Below are 23,770 nucleotides of genomic sequence, written 5' to 3' on the forward strand. Positions count from 1 at the left end.
CCACCCCGCTGCGTATAAATATCTGTATTCTGCTTGCCCTCGGTGTGACTCTCTCCAGGAGGCTAACCCGTGTGCAAACATGTGTTGTATTAAAGGCTTCTGTAACCTGAGGCCAAGTGTCAGCATCGTCCACCATTTTTCCTACCGCAATACGTAAAGCAGTGCGACAGACCTGCACCCCTTTGCTATGAGCTGGAAACAGCAGCAGTAAGACTGAATGCAAATACACACTTTAAAATCCTCACATCCATATTGAAAAAAATTGGATCTTGACGAGAATGTTCTTATGAATTATAGGCCAATGTCAAAGTATCTATTTCTGTCAAAAAGTTGTAGAAAAAAAAAATAAAAGCTTTGCAAATTCAGCATTACCTTAACCAACATAGTATAACTGAAAAATTTCACTCTGGTTTCTGCACTGGCCCTAGCACAGAAACAGCAGCAATCCATGTTGTAGGTGGCATTTTTCATTTCATGTGATGCTGGAAACTCCTCATATGTTTCTGATTATGTTGCTGGAGTTAAGTGTAGCTTTCGATACTGTTGACTGTTGAAACTATTGATTTGACTTAGTAGATGTGGCTATCCGGTTAGAATATCATTCACTGCTCTTCAGTGGTTCCATTTGCATTCATCGACTCATCACCAGTTTCTGCAGAATTCTGACAACAGTGCACCTTCATTCTTCATTCTGTACACCACCTCTTGTGTCAGTAAGATCCACTGTCAGCCATACGTCTAACCTCCTCCAACAGGTACTACAGCTCACCTGATCAGTACAAGGGGTTCCTCCAGTGCTCCATGTGTTTTTTTCACACTAGTCGGAAGCCTTGGAACATTAGTCATTGCTCATTCATGGGTTTAAGCATGCTGTAAATTAAATGAGTACATGTGCATGATATATTTATGTGTCCATTTATTACCTCTTTCAAAAAGACAAAAATGCACAACATACACTGAACATGTGCTTCAACGGCACCTTTTGGTTTTCATGAGAGATTCAGTGTGTGGTAGGTGTAAAATTCTGAAGTGTCTGGCAATTAATTAGGTGCAGACACCCTCAATCTGTACTATGTTGCACATGCTGTGTGATGTCATTCATGAGCACTACTTGCCAAATTTCTTATATATTTGCAAATGCTGTAGAAAGTCAAATGTGAGAAAACTTAGAAAGTTAAATGTGACAAACATGACTAAGAATGTGAGGACAGGAGAGAGGAAGATGGGGAATGAAAATGTGCACTTCTTGGCCTGCCTCAAGGTTTATGGATGTTTTTTCTGTGATGAAATACACAACAGCGCCTGAAGCAACATCCCACGACTTTCTTAATCATCCAGTCCTCACTCCACCACAAGACTGCTTGTGGGTCCTGCTGGCTTTACGCTCCTGGTACCACAGGTGAAGTAGTACATGAATACAGGATGGAAGCTCTGATCTCTCAGTCCATAGATGAGAGGGCTGAGACAGCGGGGGAGCAGGAGGACCACCACATAGTTGACAAAGCGCAGCTGAATATAGATGTTTACTGGCAGTGAGGCCAGGAGCACCTCAAACACATTAAACAAAAAAGTCAGGAGGGACAGGCAGAGCTGTATGGCGTGCAGCAGAACAGTCCGCATGGCCTTCTGTGCCGAGGATCTGTCTGTGCTGACGGACCGTGCCTCCAGAGTGATGCTCACATAGGTAAAAAGCAGGACCCCTGCAACCACACTAAAGTAGAGAGCATTGAAGACCACCACCTTGTCCCTTTGCCAGCTCTTCTTCATCAGTTGCTCTCGTATGCACAGCCCAGAGTGCAAGAAAAATGAGGGTTCCACGAAGACAACAGTCAAGATGTCAGTTAACATATTGGCAGTACCCAACACCCAGATGACAACTAAGGCAAGGAATGTCCTCTCGGGGGTGGACAGTTCACCATGCCTGAGTGGAAAACACACTGCAATGTACCGCTCCAGGGACATGACAGCCAGGTTCAGGGGCTCATTGGTGAAAGTAGAAGTAGATATTAGTGCGAGCAAACTGCAGAAAGCCTGGATTATTTCCAGATACAACATGCTCGAAATGTAGAGAGCCATGCTGGTAATCAGGTGCAGGATGTCATTGAAGAGCATGTGGGCAAACAGGATATAGCGAGAGGTTTCCCGGAAGGCTGACTTACTCCTCACAGCAACAAACATAACACAGTTTAAGTAGATGAAGATGGAGTATGTAGCCACAACCAAAAAGAATTTGAAAATTCGTTCATCTGTCATTTTCAGTCTCATACTCTGCATTTGTAAGAAGCTGATAGGAGCAGAGGTATTCTCCATGAATGCTTCTGTTCAGCTGAAAATCGTGAGAATTGTGGTTTCTGGCTTCCTGTTATGTTTATCAAAAATATTTCACTGACATTTCTTCAAATCATAAAAGATGTACATTTCGTGAAATAAGACATTTACAAGTTTCTACTGATCTTAATTTCTTTATAGCACAGCTAGGAGTAACTGCACAAAATCCACCTGTGTTTCCTCTAATATAGCAACTGAAGAGATGCACGTGACTTCAGCAACATCTCAAGGACATTTCAATCATGCATGTTTGTGTGTGCGCATGTGAGGTTGGTGAGACTTCAGAGAGATCTGAAGAAAGGGAACATGATGGCAAGAAGACGACAACCATCCTTAATTGTCTTCAGCTAGCAGTGCCAAGGGCAGGACAATTTGGAAGGGATTTGAGGTGTAGCAGAATCAGTTGTGTTCTGAGAAGGTGGCATGTGATGCCTTCCACACTCACCGACGTTTTGTTTTTTGAAAGTATCAGCACTTTCCCTTCATCATTGTTTTTGATGGATCTACCTGCCTTTCGGTGTTGCATATGTATCTTCTGTTTCTTTCGCTGATTGAGGTTACTTCAGTTTCCTCACCAGTTGACTACCTGCTGCCCTGCACTGAATGCTGCCCTAACTGCGATCAACTTCCTGACACAGCCTGGTTTCGCTGGGTAACCACCAGCAAGAGCACTTTGTTTGCAGTGGCTATGGTCATTTCACCCTCAGACTCCTCAGTTCACAGAATATGGACCAGAATCTAACTAACTTGTTTATCACTTTACTTTAAGCAGTAACCACAGTCAATAAAAGTTTAAAAACATAGATGTACCTCAGTTTTTTTTGAGATTAGATTGTGTAAAAAACTGACATAGCAACAATTTAAAAAAAAACTTTTGGAAGACTTTTTGTGTTAACTTTGCTCTGCATAAAAATAAACATGTAATTACTGACACTATTTACACAGGAAAGATACACACCTTTCCTGCATCATCAGATTTTTAATTCTGCCGTCATCGTTTCAAGAAGAATAAGAATTGCCATTTTTTTTCAATCTCCTCTGGGCCATAATAACACTCAAAGCAGGCCTGTTCCTCAGAAGGCATCTCAGCTATTGACTACCTGACTCAGGACAGATGGTGCAGCTCTGGCACACTGCAGCCCAGCTCCTCAGAAACAGCATATATTATTGTAGTATTTAACAGTCACCTCCATCCAAGGCGATTTAAAATGCTAAGTACATTACACTAAATTCCCTGCGACTGTTCACACATCTATTCACCAGAGCGGTGTAACACATTTACACAGATAGCATGTACAAGTTGGAGTCAACAATCTTCCTGAAATACATGTTTTTGGATGTGGGAGGAAACAAAAGCACCTAGAGAAAACCCATGCACACTTTGAAGCAAAACAATAAATGATTTAAGTCCCCAAACAACATTAAAACACTGAAAATTTTCAAATACTGTACTTTATTTCTGCACACTGGAGAAAGTCATTGAAAATGGTCTACATACTTGGGTAATCAACATACTTCAGTTATTTTCAGTTATAATCTTAAAAACAATAATAAAATTCTAAAAAACAGACCATTGAGTCAAAATAGACAGTTGATGTTCAATAAAATCTTTAAAAGTATCGCTGATAAATCAGGCTCAATAACTGCTACTAGGATACAAGAGAGAACTCAGCGACAGAGATGAACGAACAGCTTTTCACTGCATTTCATTGCTTTCACAAGCAAGGGCAAAGAAATGCTGCCAACATTGTAGGGGGGTATATATGTTTTTGGATATTGAAATGTAACTATGCCTGTAAAGAGAACAACCAACCAACCCAACAAATTTCAATAATTGCTTATCCCAAGCTGGGTCATGGCAAGCCGGAGCCTATCCTAGAGACATTGGGCGCAAGGGGCACGCCCTGGACGGGACACCAGTCCATTGCAGGGCTGCAACTAGCTACCCAGGCACACAGCCAGACGAAGGTACCAGAGCAATTACAGGGCAAGCACCTTGCTCAAGGGCACCACAGCCAGAGGCGGGGATTGAACCAGCAACCTTTGGAGTCAAATGTAGCCACTCCAACTACGATGCCACCAGCTGCCCTTAGAGAGAACACACACACTGTCCAAAACTGCTTGTCCCAAGCAGGGTCGTGGCAAACTGGAGCCTAACCCAACAACACAGGGTGCAAGGCTGGAGGAGAAGGAGGAGGAGGGGACACACCCAGGATGGGACACCAGTCTGTCACAAGGCACCCCCAGTGGGACTTGAACCCCAGACCCACCAGAGCACAGGACAAACCTGCTGCGCCACCATAACCCACTACCTAGTGAGAACAATAAACCTTAAATTAAAATAAAACTGAAGCAGATGAGGCTTGCAGTTAGCCGTCTCTTGTACTGTAATAAAACTGGTTAGAGCGATAGATTAACAGAATGGGCATCAGTTTTAGAGTAAACAAACATCTTCAAAAAATGATGTAGTCGATTAGGTAATGCATAAAATAGCTTGTCTTTACACTATTTTTGTTTCAGTACAAGGCAAAGCAAATTTACAAATCACTCCCTTTTGTTTTTATTAGGATTTTCCATACTGTCCCAACTTTTTCGGAGCTGGGGTTGTACAACTGGGTAATTTTTACAAAAGGAGAAAGTGGGACCTGAACCTGTGACTTTCGAGACACAAGACAGCAGCTGTAAGCACTCATTACTTGCTGCCCTCTACTGCTGCACTTCCAGGGCTTATACTGTAACTGAAGGAACAACGGGCAAAAATTTTGCTCAACCTGTTGACCGATCTATTTAAACAGTGCCAGTCTAAAAGCATTACAACTTCAGTGACAGAAGAGTAAGTATGTCTGTATCTTGTTTAACCCTCTTAAATAAAACATCTCAAAGATTGTAACAATATATTGGCAGTGAGTGCTGTCATTTGAAAGAGCAAAAGAACCAGAATTTTCTCCCATTTTTTGAATGTGCATACATGAATTAGAAGGGCAGTATGTAGCAGTCCCTCTCAGTGTGATGTGAAAAAGGAAAGGGGACTGTGCTCTGTGGACAGAAAGATCACGCTGGAAAGTTCCAAAAAGCAGAACAGGGGTTTTGTCCCAGTCTGCTCTGGTCAGATATTGACACTCAGTAATTATTAACATCCCAGTCTGGAGTTGCGCCTATTAACCAGTTTAAAATACAGACCTGTGCTGGTCAAACAGAGCTTCCCCTTGGAGCACAATTGCGGTATGATGGGACTAGACACAGCTGGTCCGAGTTAGAAGGGTCTTTAGAGAAACATGCCTGTTTTAAGCATTGCTGAGGCTGTTGTATTACCTAAATGATAATTTAAATGTTCCAAAAGACTAGCACCTGATGTCCTGTTCTCAGTGCATTAGGTCTGCCCTGTAACTATGCTTTGCAAGTTAAGGGACTCATGTTGCATACATATACAGTTTGGGTTTAAGAGTGCATAAAGTAATTCCATGTGAGTATGTAACACTTCATGTCTCCATTTGTCACACCCCGGGAACAAGCAGAACGGCAACACCTCCGGCTAAGTGATGAGACCCGGTATGAAGGGAGCTCCGTGACCGCCCAACACCGCGGATTCTTGCAAACGCCTCCTTCTGTGGATTGTGCAGAATCAGCGTTATGTCTTCCCTTGTTCATGCTTTGTGATCTGATCTCCTGACTTCTGACCCTTGCCTGTTCATCTGACTACTCTAAGTCCTGCTTCACCCATGTAACGACGTCTGAGCCTTGAACGACCCTCGCCTGTCCCTGACCACCGTTTTCATCTGTCCTAGAAAACCCGTCCTGAAATAAAGCCGCCGCGCACTTGGGTCCATCACCTTACCTCCAGTCTCCAGCCCCTTCTCCATTTATCAGTGCTGTCAGAAAAAACAAAAAACAATGCATACTGTGCACATGTGCTAGACAAGGCATTTTTATGGTGTTTACAGGGGATTTTATATGTTAAATCAGTGCATCTGCTGTCCTCCTACCTCTCCTAGAAATGACACCCCATCTTGTGGACAAATTACAAAATTACATAAGCATAAGTAAGAGAGAAGTGATAAAGGCAGGGAATGAAAATGGGGACGTTCTGTGCCTGACTGAATTAATGTTTGCCTATGTTTGTCTACAGCATTTAATTTACACCAGCAGTAGCAACCCAGGATTAGGGCTTTCTTAATTATGTCATCAGCACTCTTTTTCCAGTCTGCTGTTCGTTCCAGCAGGCTTCACACTTCTGGTGCCACAGGTGAAGAAGTACATGAACACAGGCCTGAAACTCTGATCTCTCATGCCATAGATGAGAGGGCTAAGACAGCGAGGGAGCAGGAGAACTACCACATAGTTTACAAAGCGCAGCTGAGCAAAGACATCCGATGGAAATGATGACAGGAGCATCTCAAACACATTAAACAGAAAGGTCATGAGGGACAGGCAGAGCTGGACTGCGTGCAGTAGCACGGTCTGCATGGCTTTCTGTGCAGAAGCCCTGTCTCTGGTGGCGGATCGTGCCTCCAGAGTGATGCACACATAGGTGTAGAGCAGGACCATCCCAACTACTGTGAAGCAGAGGACATTTAAGGCCACTCCCTTGTCCCTCTGCCATCGCTTCCTCATGAGCTGCTCATATGAGCACATCCCAGAGAGCAAGAAAAAAGAGGGTTCCACTAGGATGACTGTAAAGATGTCAATTAGAACATTGGCAGCACCCACAGCCCACATAACAGCCAAGGTGAAGAACGTCCTCTCTGGAGTGGACAGTTGAGCATATCTTAGTGGGAAACAGACTGCAAAGTACCGCTCCAGGGACATGACAGCCAGGTTGAGGGGCTCGTTGGTAACGGTTGAAGTAGATATCAGAATCAGAAAACTGCAAACACCCAGGACCATGTCCAAATACAACACATTGAAGATGTATAGAACCATGCTGATCAGCTGGTACAGGGTGTCATTGAAGAGCATGTGGGCGAACAAAATGTAGCGGGGCATTTCCCGGAAAGTCTCCTTACTCCTCACAGCAATAAACATTACACAATTCAAGTAGATGAAGACAGAGTGTGTGGAAAGAACCAAAAAAAGTTTTAAAATTCGTTCAGCTGTCATTTTCTGTCTTACAGTCTGAGTTTGTAAGATGCTGAGCGTCGAAGACATGTTCTCCATGAGTGTTTATGTTCAGCTCAGAAGGGTTTATGTTGGCAGATGTCGACTTCCTGTTGTATCAAAAATTATTTCACTCACGTGTTTTTAATGACAAAGGAATTGTGCATTACATTAAGGAACATTCTAGAATTGTCTTCCAAGAAAGACACAGGCAATCAGAAAAAATTAAGGAACAGTCAGGTTAAATTTGTAGTAAATGCCCGAAGGTGTGGAACACACATTCTTTTCTTTTTTTAGCAAAATATAGAATTTAAAAGTTTGCCCTTATTAAGCTGCTGCCAGCTCAACAGTTTAGAAGTTATGGGCTGAGCTTACCTACAGCGCAACCAACTGCTACTGCTGTCTAAGCGCCCAACTGTGTTTCCCTTAATATAGCATCGTGACTGAAGCACGTGACTTCAGTGACATCTGTGGGACAGTTGAAGTGTGTGTGTTTCTGTGCGTTTGCAAGTGTGTGCGGTCGGTGAGGCTCTAGGGAGTCCTGAAAGATAGGGACCAGGATGGCAAGCAGGCCACAGTCATCCTTAGGAGTCTTCAGTTTACTGTACCAGTGGCAGGAAGTTTGGGGAGGGCTCTAAGAGACAATGATATCAGTTATGGTGTGGGTCAGTGGCGCTGGTTGTCTTTCACACTCATTGATGTTTTCTGCTGGAAGTGGGGTAATGTCATGGAAGTAATCAAGATAGTAATGTAGAGGCAAGTGAGGGGAAGTGAAGATAACAGAAGATTTCCATGGAGAAACACACAGGGTTAAGGCTTTTCGTCAGTTTAGTTTAAAATACGCTCTACAAGTTTGTATATCAAAACATTTATTATGTATTTCTATTGTAAGACCAGTTATAAGTTGATGTACTGAAGGTATTTACAGTAGTATGTATCAGGTCCCATCATTCACTTCTATAGGGTGTAAGTCAGGTCAAAATATGCATGTGTTTCCAGACTTCATCTTTAGACTGATACTAAATTGACAACCCCCCCATCTGAACATGCATACTTTCATTATTTTATTTTATATGTATGTAATGTATTTTATTAATTTATTTTTATCTCTTTTGAATTTGTAGCAGAATGTTTTTGTGAAGAGCAGGCAACCAACTGTGTGATTTTTCTGAAAGATCAAGGTGAGTCAGGCTACACCTCAGCTGACTGCCAAACTTGACTCATTGGCTGGAAAATTGGAATGATTCTCTTTTCAAGGTGGCATTGTGCTGTAGGATCACATGCTTTTTACATCAATAACCTTGATTGTTTCAATCATTTGTTCAGTTAACATGACACAAATTTTGTCTGTAATAAGATATTACTACGACTTAGATGAAAATCAGACAGTAGTCATTCATGCAGAAATTCAGATAATGCCAAAGGGTTCACAAACTTATTCTCACAAATGTTGTTCAGTACATGATGAAACAGGAGCATGGGGACTGGTGCAGAAAGAACGCTATCCCTGGATTATCCCCTGTCATGTGGAGTTCAGCAAACCAGCCTCTTCATCTCTCCTGTGTTGTCATTAAATCTTTCATTAATTATTAACATGAAGTCCCTGAGTGCTCCCTTGTTTGTTATTTTGCTCAGCAAACAGGACTTCCCTGAAGAGATGTGCAGCAGTGTGACAGGTTTGGAACTCAGAGATGTGAACTAAGACTGAGAAGCAGCTGCAGTAAAAATTTGAAGCAAGCAAAGATTTAATTTCACTACACACACGCACGGATTGTCTGAAACCGCTGGTCCCAGCCGGGGTTGCTGTAAACCAGAGCCTAATCCGGCAACACAGGGCGCAAGGCTGAAGGGGGAGGGGACACACCCAGGACGGGACACCAGTCCGTCGCAAGGCACCCCAAGCAGGACTCGAGCCCCAGACCCACCGGGGAGCAGGACCCAGCCAAACGTGCTGCGCCACCATGCCCCCACACAAAGTAAAGGCCTTATTTATGCTTGAAAAAATAAAGTTGATTCTTCATGAGAGTGATGTGTTTTGGTTTTATTTTTATGATTTCTGTGTTTTACATTTTGTTTTTTACGCTTGGGTGCAATGTGAATTATCAGGGTTGTCTGGTGGCAAGTTAGGTCCATTAACTATTTGCTGGATAGTCTTTTATTGATACCACTGTAATGCATTTATATACCCCTTAGATTTGTTGTTTAAATTTCAACACAGTTTCCTAGCGCTGATTCAAGCTTGACTCAGCTGACCCGACCTGATGTTGGCCTTACTGCTCCATTTCCAAACTCTTTCCTTTTGACATCATTTCGGTTGTAGTCACCTTGAGCAAGATACTTAGCCAAAATTGCTCCAGTAAAATTACCCAGCTGTATGAATGGGTAGATAATTGTAAGTATCTTAACACTCCAAGTTATTTTGGAGAAAAACTGTCAGATAAATGAATAAATGTAGATGTAAGACTGCAGTGTGGACAGAAACAGAGACATCATAGAGTATGAAGGAGAATAGAAAATGATGGTGGTCAGAGAGAGCTGAATGTTCTCACTGTGTAGAGATGAGCATGCCTGTGCCTCCACCCCTCACAGAGATGCGAGTTGCTGGTGGCACTGTACTTTTAGGAGTAATGGCATGTCGGTCGTGTTTTGTTGAGGTCCGGGAGGTTGAGCAAACACTGGGAGGCATAGGCCTGAACAAAGTCAGCTTTCTTTACAGTAGACTGGCAATTCTGGCAGCCTATGAAAAAACAAAGCAAGACGGGGGAGCTGAAAGACAGTGCACAGTTTGAGAGGCAGTACAGTGGCACAGTGAGTAGCATTGCCTCCTCACAGCAACCTGAGCTTTTTGGGTGTAGGTTTTAATCTGGCTAAGTTTGTGTGGAGTTTGCATGTTCTTCACTGTGTCTGCATGGGTTTCCTCCAGTGCTCTTGTTGCCTTCCAGGATCCAAAGGCATACAGTTCAAGTGAACGTGTTCATAAATCCAAAGCCACAATCAATAGATGCTTGATAATACAGATATCGCTTCATTAATTTGGTGGTTATATTATGTAAAAGTCTCAGATAAAGCTATCATAAGTAAAAGAGTTACTTTGTAAAACTTTTAATCAGTATTTTAGCAATAATCAATGGTGGAGCAGAATTACAGTGTTTAGTGATCGTACACTCACAATGCAACAATGGAAAGAACCATAGAGAAAAAATCTCTCACAAATAATTGCTTAATTTTTTGACACATTTGAACAACACAGGTCCAAAACAATAACAGGTTCAATAACAGTGTCTTTTTAACTCAAGAACTCAAAGTTCATAACACCGTCCTGACAGTGGACCCAGTGAATCAGAAGATACTGATTGAAAGACAGAATGAAACAAGCCTCTCTCCATTTTTTGAAAAGGCTCAAATGAGTTGGAAGGATAGTGTCCTGTAGTTTCTTTCAGCGTGAGGTAGAAAGGGAAAGGGTCTCTACTCTGTGGACAGGCCTGTCCAGTGTTTAAAAAGGACATGACAGAAAGATCCCGATAGAAGATCAGGGGCTTTTCCCTTTCTACCTTGGTCAATTATTGACACTCTCATCGGTTATTAATATCCCTCTCTGGAGTTTTGACTATTAACAAGTTTGAATATGGACCCGGGCTGGCAAAACATGGCTTGCTATCAGTGTCTACCTCTAATTACACTTTTCATAATTTTTCATTACCGTTATGGATTAATGTATAAATGAAAAACACACAACTACATGAAATTTTATATTCATGTGCCCATTTATTTTTTCTTTCAGAAAGGACAAAAAAGGACTGGATACTTTGCACATTTTTGACAAGGTATTTTTTGGTATCCATGAGGGGTTTTATAATGCGCAGTTGTATGCAGTTCAGTGGTTAAGGCTGTTGCTTTGCAAAGTGAAACCTGATGATTTGAATCCTGCTCCTGCTGCACTGCCACTGAGCAACGAGTTTACCCTATTAAAGTAAAAGTACTCTTGAATAAATGAGTTTAAAAAATTAAAGACATTTTGGAAAAAAATCCACCAGGTATATAACTAATAATGCAGTAGATGTAATATTTCAAAGTGACTGACTCCCCAAGTCTGTATTATTTACAGGTACTTGTACTGAGCTCACACACACACACATTTTCAGAACCGCTTGTCCCGTACAGGGTCACGGGGAACCGGAGCCTACCCGGCAACACAGGGCGTAAGGCCGGAGGGGGAAGGGGAAACACCCAGGACAGGACGCCAGTCCGCCGCAAGGCACCCCAAGCGGGACTCGAACCCCAGACCCACCGAAGAGCAGGACTGTGGTTCAACCCACTGCGCCACCGCACCCCCTACTTGTACTGAGCTCTAACTGTTAAATCGAAGTATTCCCTTTCAATATACACTACAGCTTGTAAAAGTACCAAAATTTCACACTCAAAAGTCATTCATATTCTCTGGATGTAAGCAGCTCCTAATGAAACCAATTTGACATATGTTATATAGGTGAAATAAGCACAGTTGTGATACATATGCCTCTCTTAGAGATCATACCCATTTTGCCAGGAGAAACTGAAAAAGGAAATATCATAGGCAAAAGTACGGATTTAAAGAAGGAAGTGAGACAGTGGATTAAAGTGTGGAGTTCTGTGTACACCTTCACATTGCCCCAACACTACTGGGTTTTGCAGGTTTCACACTTCTGGTACCATAGGTAAAATAGTACATGAAAACGAGCTGGAAGCTCTGGTCCCTCAATCCATAGATTAGAGGGCTGAGACAGCGGGGGAGCAGGAGAACCACCATATAGTTGACAAAGCGCAGCTGAGCAAAGACATCCAGTGGCAGTGACATCATGAGCACCTCAAAAATGGTGTATAGAAAGGTCATGAGGGACAGACAGAGCTGTGCTGCATGCAACAGAACAGTCCGCATAGCCTTCTGTGCCGAGGATCTGTCTGTGCTGACGGACCGTGCCTCCAGAGTGATGCTCACATAGGTATAGAGCAGGACCCCTGCAACCAGGGTAAAGAAGAGGACACTGAAAGCAACCTCCTTGTTCCTCTGCCAGCTCTTCTTCATCAGTTGCTCTCGTATGCACAGCCCAGAGTGCAAGAAAAATGAGGGTTCCACGAAGACAACAGTCAAGATGTCAGTTAACATATTGGCAGTACCCAACACCCAGATGACAACTAAGGCAAGGAATGTCCTCTCGGGGGTGGACAGTTCACCATGCCTGAGTGGAAAACACACTGCAATGTACCGCTCCAGGGACATGACAGCCAGGTTCAGGGGCTCATTGGTGAAAGTAGAAGTAGATATTAGTGCGAGCAAACTGCAGAAAGCCTGGATTATTTCTAGATAGAGCGCATTGAAGATGTAGAGAACCATGCTCGTCACCAGGTGCAGGATGTCATTGAAGAGTATGTGAGCAAACAGGATATAGCGAGAGGTTTCCCGGAAGGCTGTCTTACTCCTCACAGCAACAAACATAACACAGTTTAAGTAGATGAAGATGGAGTACGTAGCCACAACCAAAAAGAATTTGAAAATTCGTTCATCTGTCATTTTCAGTCTCACACTCTGGATTTGTAAAAGGCTGATAGGAGCAGAGGTATTCTCCATGAATGCCTCTGTTCAGATGAAAATCGTGACACTTGCAGTTTCTGGCTTCCTGTTACATTAATGAGAAATAATTGACATTTTTTTCAAATTGCAAGATATATGTCATTTCCTGGAACAAGTTTGCAAGTATCTGCGTAATATTTACTATACAAAATTATACAATATTATACAAAATTATAGAATTTTGTTTAGTTTGCAAAAAAATGACAAAAGATGTGGAAAGCATTCTTTTTCAGTTTCACAACACAGCATATAATTTAAACCTATACCCCTGTTAAACTGCTGCCAACTCAACAGCTTATGAGAGCTGGGCTGAACTTCCTTACAGCGCAACCAACTGCTGTCTAAGCGCCCACCTGTGTTTCCCTTAATATAGCAACTGGACTGAAGCACATGACTTCAGGGACATCGGTGGGACAGTTGAAATGTGTTTATCTGTGTATGCATTTGGTGAGGTCCCAGAGAATCCTAAACAAAAAGAAGAGCATGCAAAGCAGACCACAGATGCCTTAATTGTTTTCTGTTTGCGGTGTCAGTCGCAGACAGGAGGCTCTTTGTTATCCAAAGTGGTCAAGACAGTGGCCAATGTGAACCAAAGTAGTCAAGACAGAAGTATGTCAGCTGCAAGAAGAACATGTTTAACTGTTGATTGTGTGACTTCTGTTGCTCTTGCAGATTAGAATAATTTTATCTGACACTCACCTGCTGCCCTGCACTGCATGCTGCACTGACTAGGTTTGGCTGAGTATAAAGAGCTAAGCAATCATCAGGTCTTCTTTGACAGGTCAAAGGTTACGGATGGAGACATACATTAACTAAATTTTAGGAAACTGGTTTATTCAAGTTCGAAAGCAACAGGAGATTACCGCTTTACACGAAAGAAATAAGAGCATGGGGAATCTGAGAGAAGGAACCAGATCTCTGCTCTCTGGACAATTCCCTGCCATGTTGACGACTGAGTCATCAAACCCTGCATCTCTCCCCTCTGTTGTCATTAAGTCACTCATCAATTATTAACATGAAGCCTGACTGCCACCTTGTTTGTTCCTCTGCTCTGTAAATAGGGCTTCCCTGTAGAGCTGTACAGAGATGCACAGCAGTGTAACAGGCCTGGGCCTCATCGCTCTGAACTGCAAACTGCAGCGGTAGAAACTCAACCATTATTCTTGCCTGAGAGTTATCATCAGTTTCCAGAACTAAACAAATCATCAGTGTGTATTTCATCTCTGTACAGTACCTTTCCAGTTCAGTGGGTTTTAAGTTTGTTGTTTGGCTTTGTGTCCTGCTTGAGAACATAAGGATTAGGTTAAATACCAGGCCTGATATTATTCGACATGTACTATTACAGCCTTTATTATTTAAAGAAATTAATCTGCTGTGAGTCCATTTTAATAGCATCTTTTTGTTGTTAATTTCAAACAAGAACTGAGAGAGGTACATGAAGTCCATATCAAGAAGAACGCTTTGAGATGGGATCACATGTTAGAAGTACCCTTTTAAGAAATACATATTTGGAAAGGGAAAAATCATTCCATATTCCATGTTCTCTGCAGTCATAATAAAAGAATAACATCTGAACAAAGGCCTAATAATTCCTTAGTACGTTAAAGGTTTTGAGTCCGAGAAGAATTGTAAAACCCTGGCCGCTTCAAAGTGTTCTCGCAGCACAGAATCAGCTAAGCAGCACTCCCAGTAAAAATGAATAACACCTTAATTACAATTATATTTTATGGCATTCCTTGTTGATCCTTCGGGTATTTACATTGATCCATTAACCAAATGCTTTTCTCCAAAAACTTACAAAGTTAAGCTACTTAATATCATTTACCCATTTATACAGCTGGGTGATTTTACTCAAACAATTTCAGGTAAGTAGCTTTCTCAAGGGTACAAGAGCTGAAGGTGGGATCACAACCTAAGGCTCCTAAGGAAGCAGGTCTAACCACTACATTATCTGCTGCCTCTTTCCATATGTATAGATATTCTTCCTGTTATTGCACACATTTTTACTCTGTTAAACTAAATAAGCTCAATGTTTTCTTGTATTTCTGGTTTCCTGTCATTTCCAGCTCATTTCTTGCTTGTTTTTGTTGGCCTTTGGTAATAAAAACATTTTACTGAGAAACCTTGCTCACTCTTCAGAGCAGATCTTTCGAACTCTAACTCCACGTAACATCCACTGGGGTTTGCCAGTACTAGGATATTTACTGATATGGGAATTTGGTCCAAAATATTTCTGATTTCATGGGATGATGTTGAATTTACCCAGTAGAAGGCAGCACTGTCCTGTGCAGTGGCAGATAACAGAAGAATATGTATGAAATATTGGGCTGGAAATAAATGCTTCATCATGAGCCTGGAAGTATGAAGGGCCAACACTGTAATCACCTAAAATAAACAGACAAATAGCAATTCAAGAACATTACAAAAATGAGACACAAGAAATGTGATCATTCCTGAACTTGCTGTGCTCCTCCATCACAACTCTGATATCTGTGACTGATACTCAGCTCAGTTCAGAAGTTTGGCTCTATGTTGCTAGAACTAAGAGAGAGTAAACAGAGGAAAGAGATGAAGGAAGAAAGCTGGGTTGGCCAGGAATGGGGTAAAGTTTTCATTCGTACCAATGAAGAGGTCATGCAATACACAGTACACATGGCTACTATTATTGTGAGTTTAGTATGATTGAATGTTTCACATACAAAGAGTCCATATTCAGCTTATGTCTGCTGAGTGTTTATTTTTCCCTCAGAGTACATTATTAAACCACAAAAGAGAACATAATACAATCTATAGTCATTAATCAACTTATCTGACACTTTTTCCTCACAACAACTTGTAGTGTTTAGTTTTTTACTGCTGTAGATGAAGGTACTCGCATTACTTACCCATTTATAAATTTACGCAAGCAATTCAGGCTTAGTACCTTGCATGAGAGTACTACCACACAAGCAGGATTTGGTTATCAGGCAAGGACTCTAAACACTTTACTACAGCCTAATGTAGATTTGCATGTAGGAGTATTAATCTTGACCACATAGTGAATAAATATTGAGAAGCACTCAGGATGAAAGCATTTTTACAAATGATAGTGAACTTGAATAACAAACCCTGGATTTCAGCAACATTATAAAATGGAAAATGGATTTGGATTTCATTGTTTTTTTTTTTTAATTTTCTTTAAAATGACAACAAGGCAAAACATATGTGGGTTCAGAAGTGCGCTGTGACAGGCTTTACTTTCCAGGGGCCACAGCGGAGGTAGTAGAGGAAAAGGGGACAGATGCTCTCATCCCTCAGCCCATAGATGAGAGGGCTCAAGCAGCGGGGTAGGAGAAGGATGAAGAGGAAATTGAGGTAGCGCAGATTGTTAAAGAGTGAGGAGCTGAACACAGCTAGCGCCCTCTCAATGGTACCATACAGGAAGGAGGTGAGACACAAGCCCAGTTGGATCAAATGGAGCAACACTGTCCTGCTGGCCTTCTGGGCTTTGATGGACCGGGCCGCCACCAAAATGCCTCCATAGGTGTAGATGATGGTGAGACCCACAGCTGCAAAGAAGAAGCCATTGAAGCCTTGATACATGTCATACTGCCATTTGGCCAAAAATAAACGCTCCCGTGTGCAATACACGTATCCAGTGAGGTACTGATTGTCTGTGATGGCTGAGATAAAAATGTCTATTACAAAATTTATAGAGCCAAGAAACCACACCACCACAATGGTGATGCCAGTTCTTCTCGGGCTGGCAATGTCAGCATGCCGGAGAGGGAAGCAGATGGCCACATAGCGCTCCAGCGACATCGCTGCCAGGTTTAGAGGGGCGTTGCGGAAAGTTGTGCTCGACAAGAGGATGATAACAGAGCAGATGACCCTGGTGAGGGTGACACTGGATAAGCTAAAGCAGTACAATAATGAACCCAACACCAAATGAATGGAATCACTGAGGAGCATTTGGCTGAAGAGGATATAACGTGAGGTCTCACACAATGTGGGCTTGCTACATATACCAAAGAACATGATGCTGTTGAAGTAGATGAAGAGCACAGAAATCATCATGACAAAAGATGCTTTGATATAGGTTGGCCATTCTATCATAACCATGAAAGGCTGATATTGTAGGAAATCAATATCCAGTGCTGAACCATTGAGTCCAACCATTGGTCACAGCCTCTGAACCCAAGCAGAAAGAGAAAAGCAGAAAGAGAACATGAGCGCACAAAAACTCAGTAAACTTTGCTCACACTGCTAAACACTGACTGCAATATGCATACAACTGCATCTTTCTAAACAGCAAATAAGAATCTTCACATTTTAAAAGATGTCAAACATCTAAGTGAAATATAAACACTACATCACAAATATGTTATTAATTACCTGTGCCTACTGAATACTTGCACTGTTTGGTTACTCACAGACACAGCGAATGTGAGTTTGCTGCTGTAATTTATAACAAAATGAATGACAGATGACATCACAGAGACTTTGTAGCCATGCCCTTTACAGGAAGCACGTGGACAGCGTCTCAGTAGGTGCATGTTTCCATGGGGTGATGCATCATTAAAGAATCATTATCAATCTTCTATCCCTCATCTTGTCAGTATAGAGTAGTTCTCAGTTGTAGCCAGTGGTCAGTATGGAGTTCTCATTAATATGTTTCAGTTTGGAGTCGTGTGCAGTTTTGATCAGTATGGATCTGCAACTGGAGAAGATGGCAAATTATACAGACTTCAAAAACAGCTGAGATAACAGAAGAGTGCTGATGGAGTATTTAATAACTGAACACCAAGAATCTGTAAGCACAGTCCACAGACCATAGACCATAAAATCAATGTACTAATGCCAGAAAGCATTTTGGTGGAGTGAGAGAAGTACATCAATCATATTCTTCATTGATAAGAAGGGTGGCATGGTGGGGCAACAAGTAGTGTTGTTCCTGTTGTCTCACAGGGTTTCTGTGGTCCAGGGCCTGTCCGAGAAGCATAGGGTACACGGCACGGTACGCTCAATGGGCTGTTAGTCCCTCACAGTACAATCACATACACTCAATAACTGGCTTATACTACCAGCAAATTAGAATCGTCATGACCACACCCGCACCTCAACGAGAAACACCTGGCTGTAATTAGAGCAGCCAGGTATAAAGAGCACCACTCCACCACTTCCCAGTTCAAGAATCTCTTTGAGACAACTGTACCTTCTGTGCTCATGACATGTCTATCATGCCTTACCTGCCCTGCCCCTTTGTCCCTGTTCTAGTCTCCCACAGCATCAATCCTCGTTTCACTTCATCAGCCATGTCTTTGGATTCTTCACTTGAAACAACATTTGCATGTTGGATTGAACCACACCTGTACCCAACCACAAATATTGCTTTTCCCCTTGTACCTTTGCAATAAACAATCCAGCAATTGGGTCCATACCATGGTCCCCAGTCTGCTCTGTGTGACAGAAGATTCCTCCACCACAAATGGACCCAGGAGAGATTGAGAGGCTTCAGACAGCCATCTCGGCACAGGGAGTGCTGCTCGGGTCCCACGAGCAGATCTTGCGGTGAATTTCCGAGACCATATAAGAAATTATTTATTTTACAGCGTGAGGTGGCCTTCACCAGCTTGCTGCAGGTTTACAGCACTGATGCAAGCAGGATTACCTACTTTATCTCCCTGCTGATTGGACCTGCATTTGACTAGGCAATGGCCATCTAGAAGAGGCGTAGCCCCACCTCCTAGAAACGGTTTAAAAAGCCTCACTTCCCGACTACAGGGTAAGGGAACTCATCTTGTGTGATCTCCTGAGGCGTTAGAAGGCTTCCGGGCGCTGAAAGAATGGCTCACAACCGTCCCGATACCCCAACATCCCAATCCCACATTTCCATTCGTGGTGGAAGTGGACGCCTCGGTTGTCGGAGTCGGAGCGGTACTTTTCCAGAGACAGAGAACTCAGTCACTACCTCCACTGAACATGTTCTGCTCGATTCATGCTTTGTTGCCCTTGTACAGTGGCAGTTTCTACAAGACCTCAAGATGGCCCCAGAGGGAGACCAGGGTCAGCCGACAAGCCAGTTGGGAATGAGTATGTCCATATACAGATGAGGTCTTTGTTACTCCAATGGGTGCATGACTCCACAGCTGCAGGGCACCCAGGTAGCCAATGGATCCTGTCTCTGGTCCAAGGGCAGTTCTGGTGGCCCTCCATCCGAGAGGACATGCAAGAATATGTAGGGGCATATGAGGTGTGTGCCCAGGCCAAAACCTCCAACCAGAAGCCTGACTGGTTATTGGAGCTGCTCCTGGTACTCTCCAGGCCATAGTTCAATGTGGCAGTGGACTTCCTGACTGATTTGCCCCCGGTCAAAGGTAGCACTGTCGTCCTGGTGCTAGTCGATTGCTTTTTCAAGGCATGCTGCCTGATCCCCTTATCATGACTCCCTACGGCTCTAGAAACGGTAGACATTGTTCCACCAGGTCTTTCGCTTATACAGCCTACCAGAGGGCATACATAGTATCGGATCAGGGACCAGTTCTTGTTCCGAGTGTGGAATGCCTTTTAGCATAAGCTGGGTGTCTCGGTCAGTCTTACATCTGGATATCATCCCTAAGCGAATGGCGAGGTGGAAAAACTCAACCAGGACTTAGGTTGGTTTCTCAGGAGTTCCTATGATCAGCAAAAACATCAATGGTCACATTTTCTGCCTTGGGTAGAATATGCACACAACTCTTTGTTCCACTCATCCACAGGACTGTCCCCCTTTCAATGCATCCTAGGCTACCAAACCACCTATATTTCAGTTCCCGTTGCCCCACATTTCATTTCTCTCTTCAAACCCTACTGTACCTCCTTTTTGCATGCTTTTCAGGGGCTGCGCTGCCTCCTCCGTTGCAGGTTGATGGGGCTCCAGTGTATACGGTGTGCATGCTCCTGGATTCCAAGCGCCAGCACAGTGGATTACACTACCTGGTGGACTGGGAGGAGTAAGGGCCTGAGGAGAGGTGCTGGGTCCCTGCTCGTGACATCCTTGATCTTTCCCTGATTGCTGACATTCACAGGGACCATCTGGACTGGCCAGCACCTCGTCCCCAGGGGCGTCCTCCTTTTGGGGATCGTAGGGCAGCAAGAGCCACCCGTAGGGTGAAGGGTATAGTCACGACCACGCCCGCACCTGAATGAGAAACACCTGCCTGTAATTAGAGCAGCCAGGCATAAAGAGCACCACTCCACCACTCCCCAGTTGTGGAATCAGTTTGAAACAACCGTCCCTCCTCTGTTCACGACATGTATACCTCGCCTTACCTCCCCTTCTCCGTGCATCTCCCCGCATCTCCCCTCTTGTTCCTTCCCCATCTCGTTGTCCCCATTCTAGTCTCCCACGGCTTTGACCCTCGTTTTGCTTCATCAACCACATCTATGGATTCTCCGCCTGAAAGTTTGCCCCTTGGATTGATCCACGCCTGTCCCCGACAATTAGTATTTTTTTGCATCCTTGTACCTTCGCAATAAACAATCCAGCAATTGGGTTCACACCCGAGTCTCTAGTCTGCTCTGTGCGACAAGAGTCATCAGTTCACCTGCGACACATTCTAACAGACAAGATGGGACAACACAGGTGCAGTGCTCGTCTGTGATGATGGATTTATTTTACTCCCCTGTCGGGGAGAAGGCAAGGGAGGGGAAAGGAGGAACTGGAAAGGGGTAGGCAGGAGTTTCGACCCGGTCCCGACGGCGTCATCCACGGGCTTGTGGTCGGGGTCGGGGTCGGGTTCGGGATCAGGGTTGTGCTCGCTCTTGAGTGCTCTCCTGCCGCTCAGCTTTGGCTCTCCTACTCCTTCTCTCTCTCCTACTGCCAGGTGCAGGGGAAGAAATAGGGAACGTAATTAGCCCCAGCCGTGGCTGCTTTGCCCCCGTCTCTGCCCCCTTTCTGGGCCGCATCGACGTGTTACACTCCTCCGCCGCCGCTGACTGGTCCCCAGGGCCCGGGGCCGTGGGGCCCTCCCCGCCATGCCCCTCCCCACTGCGAGAGGAAGTCGGGAACCATTTGATCCCAACCCGGCCGGTGAACTATCTCGAAGCAAAAAGGCTGGAGGGCCAGGTACCAGCGGGTTAGGCGGGGGTTCAAGTTCCCTATCGTGTGCAACCATTGCAAGGGGGCGTGGTCCGTGCATCGGTTGAACTCCCGTCCCAGGAGATAAAACCGGGGGGAGAAGACGGCCCACTTGATTGCCAGTCACTCCTTCTCAATGGTGCTGTAGTTGCGCTCTGGGCCCGTCAGCTTGCTGCTGAGGTACAACAGGGGCTGCCACTCCCCTTTTACCTCCTGGGAGAGGACCGCCCCTAAACCCCGGTCGGAGGGGTCGGTCTGTAAAAGGAAAAGGAGAGAGAAATCAGGGCAGGCAAGGACAGCACCCCCACACAGCGTTTCCTTTATTTTCCGGAAAGCATGCAGGCACTGCTCCGTCTACTGGACCGGGTCTGGGGTCCCCTGGCTGGTGAGGTCTGTCAGGGGCACGGCCAAGGTGGAGAACCCTGGGATGAACCAGCGATAATAGTTTGTGACCCCCCCCCCAGGAAAGATCTCACCTGTTGTTTTGTTTTGGGGACTGGACAGGCCACGAAAGCGGCAGTTTGTTGATCTGGGGCCGAATTTGTCCATTCCCCACAAGGAACCCCAGATACCGTACCTCTCTCCTTCCAGTTGCACACTTCACTGGGTTTGCCGTGAGGCCCGCCTCCCTCAGGGCCTGCAGGATCGCCCTCAAGTCGGCCATGTGCCGTGGCCAGTCCGGGTTGTACACGATGACATCATTGAGGTAGGCCGCGGCATACCGGGCATGGGCTGCGAGGACCCTGTCCATGAAGCGCTGGAAAGTGGCTGGGGCCCCATGTAAACCGAACGGGAGTGTGACGAACTGGTGTAAACCAAAAGGATTCAAAAATGCCGAGATCTCCTTAGACTCTAGAGACAAGGGAATCTGCCAGTAGCCCTTGGTGAGATCCAGTGTCGAATAGAAACAAGCAGAACCCAGCCGGTCCAGCAACTTATCCACCCGGGCCATGGGGTAAGCATCAAACTTTGTGACCGCGTTGACGCACCATTAATCAACGCAAAACCGGGTGGAGCCATCGAGTTTCGGGACCAAAATCACCGGGCTGCTCCACTCGCTGTGGAACTCCTCAGTGATGTCCAACTGCAGCATTTTGCCCAGTTCGTCCTGCATAACCTGTTGTTGATGGACAGGGACGCGATACGGCCGACTATGTACCGGCCCTCCGAGGGGCTGAATTCAGTGCTGTATGAGTGTCATCTGACCAGACAGGGGGGATAACAAGTCTGCAAATTCCTGTTATACCTGGGCCACCTCTTGTAGCTGGGCTTCGTTGTGGCCCGGGGCGACCGGGACGGCAAGGGGGTCTAGGCCCAGGTCGGGCAGCTCCGGGTCCAAACCATTCCGCACCGGGACCATGGTGGCCAAGGAGACAACTGGGGCCTCCTGCCAGCACTTCAGGAGCCCCCACCTCGGTCAGTTGACCTCCCTAGTACGCCATGTGACCACAAAGGGTCCTTGTCACTTGGCGAGCAATTGAGACTGCAAGGTGGGAAGTAACACGAGTACCTTCTCGCCTGGGGTGAAGTGACGTAACTGCGTCCCCCGTTGTATGCGCACTCTTGCCCCTCCTGTGCCTGCTGGAGGTGCGCCCGTGACAGGCATCCGAGAGCGTTCAATCGCTCTCTTAGGTCGAGGACATGCTGCAGTTCATTTTTACTGAGGCTGAGGCCCTCCTCCCACACTTCCTTCACAATGTTCAGGACCCTGCGGGGACGCCGGCCATACAATAACTCAAAGGGGGAAAACCCCGTGGAGGCCTGGGGCACCTCCCACACAGCAAACAAGAGGGGGTCCAGCAGCTGGTCCCAGTGCCTGGGGTCGTCAGCCACGAACTTCCATGAACCATGGTTTTCTGGCACTCTGAGTCCAACAAAGCCCAGCAGATACCCCCACAGAACATTACCGGAACTCAGTATCGAGGAGCTAGACCAGGAGCAGCTGCGTCAGCGGCATCATCAGCAACCTCTGTGGCACCGATGTCCATGGCGGAACAATCTCGCTGGAGATGTCCCAGGGACCCACACTGCCAGCACACCGGTCCCTGCTTGCTGGCCGCCAGAGGGGTCCCCCGGGGAGAGGAAAAGGAAGGAGCTAAAGGGACAGAGGGGAGGACACACCGCGAATACCGATTTCCAACCGCAGGAGGGCGGGCCGCGGGAGCAGAAGGGCGCGCAGGAGGAGGGACTGGACGGCCCGGGTCAGGAGAAAGCCCAGGACAAACAGCGGGCTGGGACTGGGGTGGCCTCGGGGTGCGGGGGGGTATCAGAGTGGGTGGGGTTTAGAGGGTGTTGGGGCTCGCTGCCAGATAATTCTCGACCAGGCGGATTGCGTCCGTGAGCATCTGCGGTCGGTGGCACTGGAGCCAACCCGCAGTGGCAGTCGGCATGGCCATCATGAACTGCTCCAGTGCCACCTGCTCCACAATCCGCTCCGGGTCTTGTTGCTCTGGCTGCAACCATCGCCAGGCGGAGTCCAGGCCCCGCTGCACAAATAGGAAGGATCGGGCCAACTCATCCCACCTCAGGTTGCGCAGACACTGGCGGTGGCCCTCTGTCGTCAGGCCAACCTGTTTCATCACGGTCTCCTGGAAGGTGCCGTAATCCGCGGCGGCCATGGCCGGGACCTGTCGCGCCGCCAG

General features: G+C 45.4%; 4 protein-coding genes across 4 annotated transcripts; all 4 read right to left on the reverse strand.

The window, feature by feature from the left end:
• Nucleotides 1-1,341: 1,341 nt before the first annotated feature.
• Nucleotides 1,342-2,253, reverse strand: LOC108921202 (odorant receptor 131-2-like). The gene has a single exon (XM_018730553.2). It carries the CDS (start codon nucleotides 2,251-2,253, stop codon nucleotides 1,342-1,344), a length of 912 nt encoding a protein of 303 aa, XP_018586069.2.
• Nucleotides 2,254-6,510: 4,257 nt separating this feature from the next.
• On the reverse strand, nucleotides 6,511-7,311 carry LOC108921204 (odorant receptor 131-2-like). The gene has a single exon (XM_018730554.2). The coding sequence runs from the start codon at nucleotides 7,309-7,311 to the stop codon at nucleotides 6,511-6,513; it is 801 nt and encodes a 266-aa protein (XP_018586070.2).
• A 4,750-nt stretch (nucleotides 7,312-12,061) lies between these two features.
• LOC114910414 (odorant receptor 131-2-like) lies at nucleotides 12,062-13,027 on the reverse strand. The gene has a single exon (XM_029251107.1). The coding sequence runs from the start codon at nucleotides 13,025-13,027 to the stop codon at nucleotides 12,062-12,064; it is 966 nt and encodes a 321-aa protein (XP_029106940.1).
• Nucleotides 13,028-16,240: 3,213 nt separating this feature from the next.
• Nucleotides 16,241-17,188, reverse strand: LOC108923180 (odorant receptor 131-2-like). Its single transcript, XM_018733833.2, has one exon. The coding sequence runs from the start codon at nucleotides 17,186-17,188 to the stop codon at nucleotides 16,241-16,243; it is 948 nt and encodes a 315-aa protein (XP_018589349.2).
• Nucleotides 17,189-23,770: the final 6,582 nt, after the last annotated feature.

The sequence above is a fragment of the Scleropages formosus genome, chromosome 4, assembly GCF_900964775.1.
Source record: "Scleropages formosus chromosome 4, fSclFor1.1, whole genome shotgun sequence".
In the NCBI taxonomy this organism is placed as follows: Eukaryota; Metazoa; Chordata; class Actinopteri; order Osteoglossiformes; family Osteoglossidae; genus Scleropages; species Scleropages formosus.